Source organism: Balaenoptera physalus (assembly GCF_965194825.1).
Source record: "Balaenoptera physalus genome assembly, chromosome: 10".
NCBI lineage: Eukaryota > Metazoa > Chordata > Mammalia > Artiodactyla > Balaenopteridae > Balaenoptera > Balaenoptera physalus.
Window position 1 is genome coordinate 103,930,569 of NC_138889.1, and position 15,011 is coordinate 103,945,579.

Consider the following 15,011-nt stretch of genomic DNA (forward strand, 5'->3'; position numbering starts at 1 on the left):
ATCCCTGGTCAGGGAACTAAGATCCCGCATGCCACGTGGCACAGCCGGAAAAAAAAAAAAGAGAGAGAGAATTTTTCTAAGTCATTCACACCCTAGTATGAATTTTCCCAGATTGCTTTGCTCACTGCAGCTGATTCAGCCAAGTTTTAAGGACGGAGCACCTGGGAGTCAGACCCAGATGGGGTCTCAAAGGTGGAGGCTTTGAGTAACTGAGAGGGTAGGAGAGGAGCAGTAGGAAGAAAGGGGGCACAGAAAGTGAGGGGCACAGATTCCAAAGACGAACTCGGCCTGTTTCAAGTTTGCTTCCTCCAGGAAAGGAAGCATTCTTCCACTCCATCCCCTTCCTCTGTACTGTACACACCACTTTCCCAAGACTCAGCCCAATAGCCATAAGAAGCAAGAGCAAAATAAGGCCCATAGGCTAGTTAGACATCCAGCAGCCCCATATAATGACATTTCCATGGGGAAAATGTGTCCTGAGTCCCAAACTACAGACCTATGAACGTGCTTGAGGAAAGCAGCTCCAGGGACACGGCCTATCACTGAAAGGACTGCTGCTCTCCGAGGATCCCAGCTGTCTGTCCCATCAGGACAAATCAGGGTGCCTGGAGCTCCTTTGACATCTGTTCAATGTTAAGTGCACTTTGGACCAATTTCGTCAAAATATTCAACTTGTCAAGTTTGGATGCATTCTATTATTTAAGAAATAAGCCGCCACTTTGCCGCTTGCTTTCTGCAGGGCCATCCCAACCCAGGATGTGGTCACAGTGGAAAGCTACTCAACTGGAAACTTCCCAGAACATGGCTCAGGGCAGGGACAATCTTATCAGGAAACTTTCTGTTTGAGGTGAGGGTAAAGAGTGACGTTTAGCGGCTGATAAGGCCATGCCTGAGGACTTGGGCTGTATATAAGGAGCGGCTCCTTCCTGCTGCTGTACCCCTTCCCATCTTCCCTTCTCTGGAGTCTTGGGAGCCAGGAAGAACCATGAAGTGGCTGCTCCTTCTTTCCTTGATGGCGCTCTCCGAGTGCACCACCTACAAGTGAGTGTGGGGGACGCGCTGCACGAAGAGCAGCTTCCCAGGGGCTATTTCTCTTTGCTGCCCTTCCCACTGCCTTTCTTTCCTCCTGTATTTCTCCTCTTCCCTTCCTCCTCTCTCTTCAACCGTCCCAAGCCTCCTTTCTCTGCTCATTTGAGGACACAACATGGCAGACGTGGTTAACAGCCCAGACCCCTCAGTCCAGCCCGGGCTGGGTCCGCAGCTCCAGCACTGGGCCGGGTGACTTTGGGCAACCACGTACCCTCTCTGCATTACTGTGCCCAAAATGGGAGCAACTCCCCTCTCGACTTCCTTCTTCCGCTCTTGAGCCAGCTTTCTTTTCCTTCCAGGCCTTCCACGGCACCCCATGAGCAGGCCCCTTGGCTAATTACTCTTCTTCCTCCAAACCATCTGTTTGCAAATGCTCCGCCACAGGGTCTCGCTCACCAGAAAGAAGTCCTTGAGGCAGAACCTGATCGAGAATGGCAAGCTGAAGGACTTTCTGCAGAATCACCAATACAACATAGGCAGCAAGTACTTTCCCTCGGAGGCCGCCACCTTGATGTCCGACGAGCCCCTTCAGAACTACCTAGATGTGAGTGCGTGGGCAGGCAGTGGGCCGGCTCCAAGGACTTGGCCCAGTGGAGAGAAGGGGGTGCCAGGGGTCTGGGAAGATGGGCCAGCGCTCCAAGCCCCCAGGCAGTAGTAACCCAGGGATCTGCTCCCTGGATCTCAGAGGCACAAGGAAGGCAGGAAAACTCACAGTCAGAGTTGTCGTTCTCATTCATTCATTCATTCATTCATCCAGTGCTTACGTGGATGGAGCGCCTTCTATGCGTTAGGCACTGTGCTGGGCCCAGAGAAGCAGCAGTGAATGAGCCTCAGGGAGCCCCCAGTCTAGTAGGAGAGCCTCACAAAGCATAACGAGTACAACCAGGCTGAGGCCACGCAGTGAATGTGACACACTGAGTGTGTTGCAGGTGGTGGGCAGGGGCACCTCTCCGGAGCAATGAAGAGACAGCGGGGGTTCCAAGAGGACAGGAGAGGGTCCCAGAGAGTGGGACGACTTGCACTAGACCCTGTGACACTGGGGAGCAGAGTGTATTTGAGGAAAGGAAGCCAGTGTCCATTTTCAAAGCGAGGTCTGCGGGGGTCAGTGGGTGGAGGCAGACCAGAGTCTGGGATAAGGGTCTGCATCCTAACTGCCACCGCATCGTTTTAACTAGGGAATTTCAGGAAGATCACTTTGACTCTTCTGTTTGGGACGCAAATCCCTTCAGTAGATAGTGTGTCCCCTGTGTGAAGGCCAAGGTTAGGAAGCAACGCTGCCTCTCGTTAAGAGCTTAGCCTGTGAAATTTGCCAGACCTGGAGCAAATCTAGGGTCTAAAGCTCCCAAGCCATGGGACCTTGGGCAAGTCATTTAAATTCTCTGAGTGAGACTCAGCTGCCTCGTCTGTAAGACAGAACCATTACTATCTACCATCAGAGGCTCATTTCAAGTAATTCATGCAATAATGTAGGTTTGGGTTTTTTTGTTTGTTTGTGGAGTGCTTAGCACAGAGCCTGGCCCTTGGTAAGAGCTTGTTCAAAGCTTGATAACGTTAGCCCCTTTGTTCACTTAACAAATATTTATGAAGTGCCTACCCTGTGTCAGAGGCTCTCTGCCAGGAGCTGGGGAAACAATGGTGACTGAGCAAAGATCCTGGAGCTTATATTCTAGAGGGGAAGACAAATAAGAGACAAACAAATAAGAATGTAAGATAATTCCAGGTAATGACAAGTGCCACAAGAAAAATTAATTAATTAGAGTAAGGGGAAGAAGAAGAATGGGGCAGGGGCGAATTTAAATACAGTAGTCAGGGAGGGCCTATTGGTGCAGGTGACATTTGACTAGAGCACAGAAGGATTGATGAGAAGATCTAGAATGAACATTTTCCTAGCACAAGGAATAGCAAGTGCAAAGGCCCTGGGATGGGAATGAGCTGGTCATCAAAGAAGAGCCACATCAGCGTGGCTGGGACAGAGCTGGCAAGGGAGAAACTGCTGCCACTAAGAATAAAAAGCCTGAGGACACCCTTTCTTGAAACCCATTGTACGCACCCAGATTTAGGAATAAGATATCTCAAGGGGTCTCCACCTTTAGGTGGGTGACTTGTTTATCTCCCCTTCAACAACTTAATGAAAAAGCGCTTAAGCATTTACTCGGCTGGGTGCTGTAAGGTTCCACTCCTGTCCGAGAGTGTACATTCTCTAGGATGGCAAGACTAAGACACTCAAGGCAAGAGGGGACAGCAGATTATTATTGGGTGTTAACGAGGCTTGGGAGAGAAGAGTCAGTGGGTGACAGGAGAGCAATAGGGGAAGACTTCAAGGAGGAGGGGAGACCAGGCTGGGCCTTAAAGGATGGATACACTGGAGAGAGAGACAAAGGCAAGGAGGCAGTGAAGGGAAAGGCGGGAGGTGGCCGAGATGACCCAGAGACAGTCCCCGGGGAGGCCAGGCTGTGGAGTCCCCAGTCACTGAGCTATGCCGTCCCCACCCTGGCAGATGGAGTACTTCGGCACCATTGGCATCGGAACCCCCGCCCAGGATTTCACCGTCATCTTTGACACTGGCTCCGCCAACCTGTGGGTGCCCTCCATCTACTGCTCCAGTTATGCCTGCAGTGAGTGCCCCCCTACCCTCTCTGGGCCCCCAGCACCAAGTCACCTAGGAGCCCTGAACACTCAGGGGCCTCAAATAGGTCCGATTTCAAGCCTGCTGGAGTCACTCAGGGATCCACTCAACAGGCATTCACTGAGCACTTACTATGTGCCAAGCACTAGGCTTAGGTGCCCTGGGAGATGAAGGGGGGAATCACACGTGGTTCCAGCCCTCAGAAATTTCAGTCCAATGGCAGAGAGAGTGTGAAGCCGCACATCACCACGGGCAGCTGTGGGCCTGCTCCACTCGGCGTTAACCTGGGGCGTCCTCAGGAGGGCCTTCAGTCAGTGAGATGTTCAGCCAGATGAGTTAGCTCTCTCCTCCAAAGCCCCGCCCAGAACCAGGGCACCCACCCGGGAAGACGCCCCCAGCCCATGACTCTGGCTCAGCTTTTGAAGTTTGACGATGCCTCTCCTTGCCCTCACAGCCAACCACCACCGCTTCAATCCTCAGGAGTCCTCCACCTTCCAGGGCACCGGCAAGACGCTCTCCGTCGCCTACGGCACCGGCAGCATGACAGGCATCCTTGGATACGACACAGTCCAGGTGAGTCCCCGCTGGCCAGCCACCTCGTCCTGCCCGGCCCTGGGGCCAGCTTCCAGGGACAGCACACGCCCCAGAACCAGGTCATTCAAGCAATACGGGTCTCGGTGATCCCAAAAGTAACCTGATTGGGGCATGCGGAAAGTGGCAGAGACACCACAGACATTTCTAGCGGAGGAGCAGCAGTGGTAAGGGGGTGGGTGCCTGGAGCCAGAAGCCAACCTCAGAGTCACCCAAGTTGAATGCTATGGAGGGGGCAGCGAGAAGGGAGAAAATGCCTCAGTTCTCTTTTAGCACCTCCTCTTCTTCCTCCTCCCCCCAACCCACAGCCCCCCTCGAGTCACAAAATCTCCACAAGCACCCCCATTTTCCAGGGCACAGCAGGGGTCAAGGGCTCTGATTTGCCTGGGGTCTGCTTTGCATCCGATCTTCAGAAACACAAACACACGGTGACCATCTGTTCCGCAGCAAATTCTCACACCAAGTTGCAGACGGTGCCCATCTGGAGATCAGCCTCGACTGTTACTTCCAGTGGAATAACAGGCGTTCCCAGGGATAATCCCTCTCCTCTCCTTCCAGCCTGATGCCCCGGAAGCCAAGTCCTACACAAAATGAACCAGGGATGCTCTGGGCCCGGGGCTGGCACCCCGCAGTGCTCAGCCAGCACAAGCTGATTATGAACATCTTGGTTTCCCCACCCAGGTTGGAGGCATCTCCGACACCAACCAGATCTTTGGCCTGAGTGAGACAGAGCCCGGCTCCTTCCTGTACTACGCTCCCTTCGATGGCATCCTGGGTCTGGCCTACCCCAGCATCTCCTCCTCCGGGGCCACCCCTGTTTTTGACAACATGTGGAACCAGGGTCTGGTTTCCCAAGACCTCTTCTCCGTCTACCTGAGCAAGTAAGTTAGGCAAGGAAGTTGCGTCACCTGGTCCAGCAGGGGGCTGTCGAAGGCTGGGTGGGCTGGAGAGAGTCTTGGCAAGCCGGGGATTGGAAAGGTCAATGTCTAAGGCTCTCTAAGGTATATCTTTGGAGAGAATGGTGCCAAATTCCTCTCTGATGAACCACTTTCATTCATCTTATTTTACTAGCGAGAGTCTTTGTCACCTTGCCTTACACAAGTCAAATATCATTAGCCATTTGCTCTCCTGAAGACCACCATTTAAAGTGAATCCACTTAAAATTGGGGCCAAAAGTCCATAGCAAAAAATGAAAAGAAGATTTGATTGGGACTTACATCTTGAACAGTGAAACTTTTAAATGATGAAAGCAAGTTTCTTTCATTAGTTAACAAAATCTAGGTTCCAGGTGTGACTATGAGTTAATTCTAAGAAAAAGGAATTACAAAGTCTTGATTTTGGCTGAGTAGAAGTTTATGCCAGAATATCTGAGGGTGTGTCCTCGACTTTCCCAAGACACTCAACTTTCCTCTGACATTCACATCCTTCTCTTTTGAAGCGATTTGTCACCATCGATGTGCTTCCCTTTAGTTATTGACTGTTCTGCTATCATCTCATTGTGTCACAGATGCTGTCAGATGTTTACAGGGAAGACAGGGTGGGGTTGGGTGAGTTGGGGTCACGTTCTGTCCGTGTCCAGTTCTTCAGTGATTAATTTCTTATTGTCATCTACATTTGTTTCCCTATCTAACCGAAAACTGCAGAGATTTAGACAATGAATATTCCAGTAACCAGAACTCCTGCGGTTTACAGCAGGAGGGCCCTTTTATCCTTTTTTCCTCTTGGCCACTTAATATTCAAGTTTCAGCTCTTAAACATAATCTGCTTTTATGGGCACTTAGATATTTCACATGGGGCCGACTAGAACAGAGTTTCTCAATCTCAGCACTATTGACATTTTTGGACCAGATGATTCCTTGCTGTTGGGGGCTGTCCTGGGATGTCTGGTAGCCTCCCCGGCCTCTACCGACTAGACACCAGGGGCTCCCCCGACCCCCACCCAATCATGACAATCAAAAACACCTCCAGACATTGGCAAACCATGAACTACACTATCAAGGCCTTAAGAGCAGACACTGTCATTCATTCATTTCTCTTGAGGTCCCCACAGCAATGAGAGAGAGCATTTGGTGGAAACCACACAACACTTCAGAACCAGAAAGACCTGGGTTCCAATCTTGGTTTTGAGACTCCCTGGCTGTGTGACCTTGGGCACATTGCCTCACCTCTCTGAGCCTCAGTTTCCTCACTGTAAAATAGAAATAATAATAACAATAGTGACTATGGCATGGATCTTGGTGTAAGGATTACAGGAAGCCCTGTGGGTCACACACTCTGCGTGGCTCCTGGCACCGGCAAGAGTCCGATCAAGAGGAGCTCTTAGAATGCCCACAGTTTATATGTTCAGTTGAATGAGTGAATGAATGAATGAACAAATGAACTCCTGCCTTTTCCCCTCCACTTTCCATAGAGATGATGAGAGCGGCAGCGTGGTGCAGTTCGGTGGCATCGATTCTTCTTACTACAAGGGAACCCTGAACTGGGTGCCTATTTCTGTTGAGGGTTATTGGCAGATCACCGTGGACAGGTGAGGTCACCATGGATGGGCAATATCCTGGCATGGGCCCCAGACCCCATTTCTTTACAGACTCATAGTTAACTAAGAATTCCAGGATCCCCCTGGAACAGGCAGCACAGGGAAACGTGCTCCAGGAGGAGAAGGCAGAGGTTGGCCGAGCCAGAGAGACCCTGACAAGGGCACGTCACAGGAGGAAGAGCGCTGTCAGGAACCCCCAGACACTCTGCAAGGATGAGACAGCCACTTCCCTTCTGAGCAAGGAGGCAGGACAATCTACCAGCATCCCTGGGGAGAGGGGAGGACCTCCCCTGTCATACATCTCGGCATTTAGGGGGCCTGTCACTTTTGGTCCAGGATCAGGGCAAAACGGCAGAGAAGTTGTTTCAAACCATTTCCTCCCACTTTCCCCTTCAAAGCCTGTCTGCCCCCAGGCAGCCTCATCCTCTGGCTGTTCTGCCCCCAGCTGGCCTGCTAGGGTGGCCCATTGCCCAGGTTTGCCCAGGAGTGAGCAGTTTCCAGGGATGCCAGTCTTTGAGTACTAAAACCAAGACAGTCCTAGGCAAACTGGGACACACTGGTCACCCTACGTCTGCCCCAGCCATGCTAACACCCCGTCAGTTCCTCGAACTCCCGCCCCTGCTCCCCTTGGGTCTAGAACAGGGCAGTCAGGGCTGGACTTACCTGGCCATCACTCCAGTGTCTCCATCACTCCCCACCCTCTGTCCCCTCTACCTGTGATGTCCTCCTCCAACTCCTCACCTCCCTAGCAACCTCTGGGCATCTGCTTCCCTGAGAAGCCTTCCCTGGTTGCTCCACACCACCACCCTCAACCCGGCTTGTGTTCCTGTTCCCTGCTCCTCCTCGAGCATAACTTATCTTTCCAGCTAGAGTGGAAGCTCCCTGCAGCCAGAAACCGTGCACCCATCTTGTGTGGCTTTGCATCTCCTGTGCCTAACACAGAGTAGGCACTCAGTAAATATTTGTAGAACACATGAATGCATAGAATGAATGAGTGTGTGAATGACAGAAGCTGAAATTTTATGCATCGGCCAAAGGATGGGGAAGAGGGACCCTCCAGGGTCGCCTGGTTCCTCCTTGGGAGATGTACCCCCTGGGGGCTCAGGGGACCCTGACTTGCATCTCATCCTCAGCATCACCATGGGTGGAAAGCCCATCGCTTGCAGCAATGGCTGCCAGGCCATCGTTGACACCGGTACCTCTCTGCTGGCCGGCCCAACCAATGCCATTGCCAACATCCAGAGCTACATTGGAGCCAGTGAGACTTCCTATGGCAGTGTAAGTCCAGCCCTGACTGCCCTGTTCTAGACCCAGATGGTGGATCTGCCACACAGGAGGGATGAAAGCCTTTCTAATCCTCACTCTTTCCAGATGGCGATCAGCTGCTCCAGCATCAACAGCCTGCCCGACATCGTCTTCACAATCAACGGCATCCAGTACCCTGTTCCCCCCACGGCCTACATCCTGCAGGTAAGGGGGCTCTGAGCCTTCCAGCTAGATGTGCCCGCACAGCACGTGGCCACATACTCCCCCTTGGCACAAGGGCAAGTGCACTTCCACAAGCTGGAGCTAACATCTGCTCTGGACAGCCTCTGGAGAAAAAGAACACTTCAAAAATAAATGCATGAATGAGAATTGGGATGCAACACCCCCAGGGGGAAAAAAGCAAGGCAAGGGCTGATGACGTGAAAAGAGGATTTTTAGTTGGACACCAGAGTCCAAGCTCTGGGTCTCAATTACTAGCCCGTAGATATTGAGCAAGTTACAACCTTCCTTAGCCTCAGTTTCCTCGTCTAAAAGCTAGAGCTTTCCCCACGCTCAGGGTGTGGTTAGGGTAATCACGCGAGATTGGCCACATCAAAGCTACGAAGGGTTGGGCAAATAGAAATCACAGCTTCCATAGGGTAAGGGCTTATGATGCTCCTATTGCCTCTACCAAATAAAAACCTTTAGTCAGATGAGCCACAGGAAAATTCTGCCTTCGATTACAATGCCGGATGGAAAACTAGTTTTGCCCGGTGGGTAGATGTTATTCAGCAAGAAGTAGGGAGGCCCAGGCCCCTCCCCCAGGGATGCTGATTAATTAGGAGGGAGTGGGGCCTGAGCCATGGTGGGAGGTGGGGCACGGGGCGGGGGCGGGGGGCGGGGGCGGTCAAAGCTCCACAGGTGATTCTAATACACAGCCAAGGTTGCTGGCCCAGTGACTTAGTGAATGAAAAGCACTAACAGCTGATCCCGTTTGCCACTGGTCAGGATCAGAATAATGAGAAAAGGCTGCGTCACCAGGGCTTCCAAAATCCTTCCCGGCAGCTGAGTTCTCCCTAAAGCCCTTAGCTGCGATGCTGACGTCAGGGCGTGTGCATCTGCCAGAAACACTGGATAATGTCTGGTAATCCCTGGAAACCAAGAGTGCAGTAAGCCCCTTATACAGGCAGATCCCAGGCCAGGAAGAGCCAAGTCCCCAGGCACGAGCCAGGAAGCTCCTCCTTGCACGTGCCTGGCAGGGGACCATGGCCCTGGATGTTCACGCCCCAGCGCCTGTCACTGCTGGGTCTGTGTCCCAGCTCCAGTTTTATTCTCCTTTCCTCCAGAGCCAGGGAAGCTGCTCCAGCGGATTCCAGGGCATGAACATCCCCACCGCCTCCGGAGAGCTCTGGATCCTGGGTGACATCTTCATCCGCCAGTACTACACCGTCTTTGACAGGGCCAACAACCAGGTCGGCCTGGCTCCCGTGGCCTGAGCCCGAGTCTTTCCGGCCACTTCCCAGGAAGAGCCCGCCCTAGTTTCTGTCCCTGTTTGTTCTTCGATGTAGATAATTCTCCTGATTGTTCTTCCTCTGGGATTGTGGAGGTGGAATCTTGGCCCTGTTCCCTGTCACACCAATAACGTAGAATAAATCATAACCTCCTGGAAAATGCCCTATGGGGTTGCGTCTCTTTGTCAGTGTTCCCCTTTACATCACTGGGGTCAGAATGCCAGGGCAGGGGGACAGAACTGACCACATGCATTTGGACAGCACCAAACACAGTGCCAGTGGCAGCACACTCTCTGTAACAGAGCCGGGAAGATGAATGGGCCTCGGCCGGGCCAGCTGGGAGCATCATATAAGGAGTTGGGGACCAGAAATGCCAGGCCCGTTGCCTCCTCATAGAAGAGAGCACCTGAGTTCTTGGTTGAGGGAGTAACTTCTTATTTTCCCCAAAGCCAAGTAGAGATAAGGAGAAAAGGAAAAAGATTAAGGAGAGGTGCCCGCTGATGGTGACTTCCTAAGTAGGGCAGGCAGGGCGGTAATGACCGTGAGACATGGGCCAGAGTGGTGAGAGAAGCTGACACCCCACAATCTACCAGGCTGTCCTGTGGCGAGCTGGTTGATGCAGACTAACCCTTGGGAGCCCCTCAGTACTCTGGGTGCAGGACACCAAGCTGATCCGTTTCCACATTGGTGACTGAAAGAGGATGGTTTTCCATTCCCCAAGGAGAGGTTGAGAGAGGGAGCTGACATGCCATTGGCAAACCTACCCTAGAAAGGCAGCCAGGAAATATCTAGAGCAGCATTTCTCAGAATGGGTTTTGGTAGCAAAATGTTGAATGACAAAGTTTCAAAGTAAGTATGGAACAGGCTACATTCTAGGCCCTTCTTCGAGGTTCACAAGGCACAGTTCCCAATCAAAGGCTCTGAGAACTCCTGCCGCAAAGTGATCTGTTTCACTTTGACTCAGTTCAGCTTGATCCCAATTCTTCTCCTGCTGGTGAACCTATTCCAGTCCTGTGCTCCTCGGCGTGCACGTTGGAAAAATTCCCACAGCGCCTGCTTCTGCTGGGTTCCAGGCTGTCCGCTGGAGATACCGGCCTGAGCGCTGGAGCTGGGCCTCCCTGCTGAGGTGGACTTCTGGGTGCCCAGAACAAGATGGCGTTAGGAACTCTTGTCACATCATCCCCCAATTTGTAATTTGTCACATAAATACAAGATATTAGGCTCAAGGAAGGGTGAGGTGAGCTCTTCCTACCCAATGCCCCAGATCTTCCCAATGTCACTTATACCCTATCCAGCTGCGCAATCTTTTTAAAACATAAATTCGATCACAACCCTCCTTTGCTTCAAACCTTTCATTAATGCTCTGCAATTGCACTTGGAATAAGACATTATATCTTTGGTGTGGCTTCAAGGCCCTGCATGCTCTGGTCCCCATGGACCTTCCCTGTCTCACCTTAATCCCTCTTACCCTGAGCTCCCACCTCCCTGGCCTTCGCCCACCTCCACAAATACCCAAGTTCTTCCCCACCTCCAGGCCTTTGCACACACTGTTCCCTTTGCTTGCTGTTCCCTTTTTCTTGACCTGCTAACTCCTAGCATCCTGCAGGTGTCAGCTTACACATCAGTTCCCTGTGAAGCCCTCCCTGACCACCCTCTCATGGGGTGGCCCTCCTTTCCTTTATGGCACTGGGCACAGCTGGAGATGATGCCTTAGTGGGAGTGTTTGTGTCAGATCCACCAAGGCAGAGACTGTGATCATTTAACTGTTGAAGCCCCAGCAGCAAGAGCAGGGCCTGGCACATTGGAGGTGCTCAATAGATATTTGCTGACTGAGTGATGAATTCAAAATAATTCTTTTTTTTGACCACACCGCGCAGCTTGTGGGATCTTAGTTCCCCGACAAGGGATCGAACCTGTGCCCTCAGCAGTGAAAGCATGGAGTCCTAACCACTGGACCTCCAGGGAATTCCCTCAAGATAATTTTTTTAAAAGGGAACAACTAGGATAAGACGAAAGAGTGGATCTGATTTGAGAGAGGCCATGGTTAAGACCACAGATGGGGGACTTCCCTGGTGGCTCAGTGGTTAAGAATCCGCCTGCCAATGCAGGGGACACAGGTTCAAGCCCTGGTCTGGGAAGATTCCACACGCCTCAGAGCAACTAAGCACGTGTGCCACAACTACTGAAGCCCACGTGCCTAGCGCCCGTGCTCCACAACAAGAGAAGCCACCGCAATGAGAAGCCTGCGCACTGCAACAAAGAGTAGCCCCTGGTCTCCGCAACTAGAGAAAAGCCCACGCCCAGCAGCAACGAAGACCCAATGCAGCCAAAAAATAATTAACTGATTGATTAAAAAAAAAAAAGACCACAGATGGGTCCACTCTCACCCCCACTGACATTCTGTCCTAGTCATACTTGGTCATGGGACCAACAGGTGGATTCTCAGGCTTCTGGGGATGACTTTCATGATGTCCTGGCTCTTTGCTGTGTTTTTGTTTCTGCTATTTCCCCGAGCACCCCCCATGCCCCAGGCAGTATTCTAGGCTCCAGGGATGCAACCAGGTCTTGCCAGACCCTTCCTGCTCTCCTGCTCCTGGCCCCATCCCCTCCCCCCACCCCGTGTTCCCCCTTCTCAGCCCCGGCAGCTGCAGCTCAGCCCCTCAACCCTGGGATGCTTGGATCCAGACAGAATCTAAAAAGGATCCCCATTAGACAGCTCATTTATAGTAGAAAACCCCACGCTAACATATCTGATCTGACACTTTTCTCCATAAGATAAGGTGGATTCACATTCCTTCTCTACGGTCTCAGGCCTCTTCCCCATCCATCTTTCCCCATTTCCTGAGGGCCTCGGGGATCTAAGCTCAGTTCAATCCATCTTTTCCACTCATACTCGTCCAGGAGTGGTTTAGGTGTTTTTCGTTTTTTGTTTTTTGGGGTTTTTTTGCTGCACCACATGGCTTGCAAGATCTTAGTTCCCCAACCAGGGATCGAACCCCGGCCCACGGCAATGAAAGCGCCGAGTCCTAATCACTGGACCGCCAGGGAATTCCCCAGGAGTGTTATTTTCATCTCATAGGTCTCTGCTCTGATCTGTGGAACCCAGGCCCTCCCGAACGTGGATTCCTGCACATCGCTGGAGGGGGCATCCGTTGGTACAACCCCTAAGGAGCGCCATTTGGCACTATCCATCAAAATGAGAAATGTGTATACCTTTTGGCCCAGTAACTTCACTTCTGGGAATTTATCTTAAAGATAGACTTGCACACGTGCAAAATGATGTAAAGCCGAGGTTACTCTTTGTAGCGTCTTTTGTAAGAGCAAGATTTGAAACGACCCAAATGTCCGCCCCCAGGGGACGGTTAAATGACTTCTGCTGTGTGCGCACAGGAGCCACTGCGCAGCTGCAAAGAGCAAAGAAATGAGGATGCTCGCTAGGGACTGGGACAGAAGGATCTTGAGAAGAGACTGTTCGGTGAAAAACCACAAACAAACTGAAAGACGGGTGATAACAGAGCCTATGCTATTTTTTTTTTTTTTGAGCCTATGCTATTTTATCTTTGAATTATAAAGAAAATAAGATTTGCTTGCACATACATAAAGAAACAGAGAAAGGGTACCCAAGAACCAGACACCACAAAAGTGGTGGGGAGGGTGGGGGGGCCTCGGTGGATGTGGGGATGGGGAGACCCCTCACTAAAACAATTTTACACGTCTTTATTTCTAGTGATGGGATGTACTACACATTCAAAATAAGTTAATGGAAGGCATTTTTAAACCTTTGAAAGTTTATCCTAACTTGAAACCTACTGTGGTTTGTCCTCAAGCCCGTGTATCTGATCAACTCCAAAAGTAGGTCTCTTGAACCGGGTCCGATCATTTGGCCCGTCGGCAATTTCCTAGGTCCAGTGACACTGACCCTGTGGAACAGGCTCCAGCCCACCCTCCGCGTCCTCTACTGCAGGGGTCCCCGACCCCGGGACCACGGGCCGTACCGCACAGCAGGTGAGCGGCAGGCAAGCGAGCGAAGCCTCATCTTCCGCTCCGCACCGCTCGCGTCACCGCCTGAACCACCACCAGCTCCACCCCGTGGAAAAACCGTCTTCCACGAAACCGGTCCCTGGTGCCAAACTGCTGGGGACCACTGCTCTAGTGCTTCCTAGAACCCGACATATGGACTCCTAGCTAGGGGGAAATGCAGGGTGTACTTCCCCAAGAATAAACACCCCGCACACACACACCTGCTTGTTGGGGCCCAGGCCGCTAAGAATTCAGACCAGCTCATGCACTCGTTAAAAGCACTCTGTGCCCCGGAATTCCCTGGCGGTCCAGTGGTTAGGACCCGGTGCTTTCACTGCCATGAACCAGGATTCGATCCCTGGTCAGGGAACTAAGATCCCACAAGCCGAGTGGTGCGGCAAAAAAAAAAAAAAAAAAAGCACTCTGTGCCCATCTGGGCTCTTGAAAATGGTCCTCTGGCCTCCTGGTGCCAGTCAGTGCTGGGCAGGGGGTGTCACACTGGGGCTTATCGCAAGCAGAACATGTTCTTACCAAGTTGGGTCCCACCAAGGCCTCCTAACATGTCACAATGGCACTGCCTATTCACGGGGTGGGGGGTCAGGGGGTTGGGGAGAGGGGGAGGAGGAGAGCTCCGAGCTGCCCTCAGTGGTCCTGAGAAGGGCCTGTGGTGGCCACGGTGTGGGTGGTGAGAGCCCTGGCACAGCCACGGGGTGCTCTAGAGGCAGCAGCTCCTGCACCTCCTCCCCAACCCCATCCCCCAGGTCTTCTTAGGCCCAGAGCGAGCAGACAGGAGGCAGGCGTGATCCTTGGGTGAGGCCAGCTGGGCATGCTGGAGAGCCGACAGGAGCCCAAGAGCAAGAGAGGGACAAGAGTGGCATCCTCAGGCCTTCGGGGGACAATTCTGAGGTGTGTGCCACGTGACCTCCCAGAGGGTCCACAGGAGGAAGGGGTGCCAATTGCCCATGGCAGTGACCTTTTTAACAAAAGCTGATTGGTTTTCTTCCCTTCTCTGTCTCCCTTCCCCCTCCCTCACCGTGCTCTCTGGGATCACCTTCCGGGGCAGCGACTCTCACCCAAATCTCTCTCTCCGGGTCTGCCCTTGGGGAGCTCAAACTAAGATAAGGCGGTCTTGGCACCTTGAATAAACTGCAGCCATCAAGTGTCTCTCTGCAACTCCAACGGAACAAGCCAACCAAATGCGACTTGAAGGGGAAAAGCCCAGACTGGGAGTCCGAAGCCCAGAGCCCTCCTCCCAGATCAGCCTTCCTAATCTGTGCAACCTTCGGACACTCTCCTGACCTCTCTGGGCTTCTGTGGTCTCAGCTGTAAGCGGGGGACAGGAGTGTCTCAGATAATCATGTTTTTATACTGGGACCGACTTGAGGGAAGTGTC

At 52.3% G+C, this 15,011-nt stretch overlaps 1 protein-coding gene across 1 annotated transcript; it reads left to right on the forward strand.

The window, feature by feature from the left end:
- Positions 1–547: 547 nt before the first annotated feature.
- LOC309668158 (pepsin A-like) lies at positions 548–9,761 on the forward strand. Its single transcript, XM_082477557.1, has 9 exons — positions 548–1,041; positions 1,474–1,633; positions 3,587–3,704; positions 4,170–4,288; positions 4,988–5,187; positions 6,717–6,833; positions 7,976–8,120; positions 8,214–8,312; positions 9,434–9,761. The coding sequence occupies exons 1-9, from the start codon at positions 986–988 to the stop codon at positions 9,581–9,583; spliced, it is 1,164 nt and encodes a 387-aa protein (XP_082333683.1). The 5' UTR covers positions 548–985; the 3' UTR covers positions 9,584–9,761.
- The last annotated feature ends 5,250 nt before the right edge of the window (positions 9,762–15,011 follow it).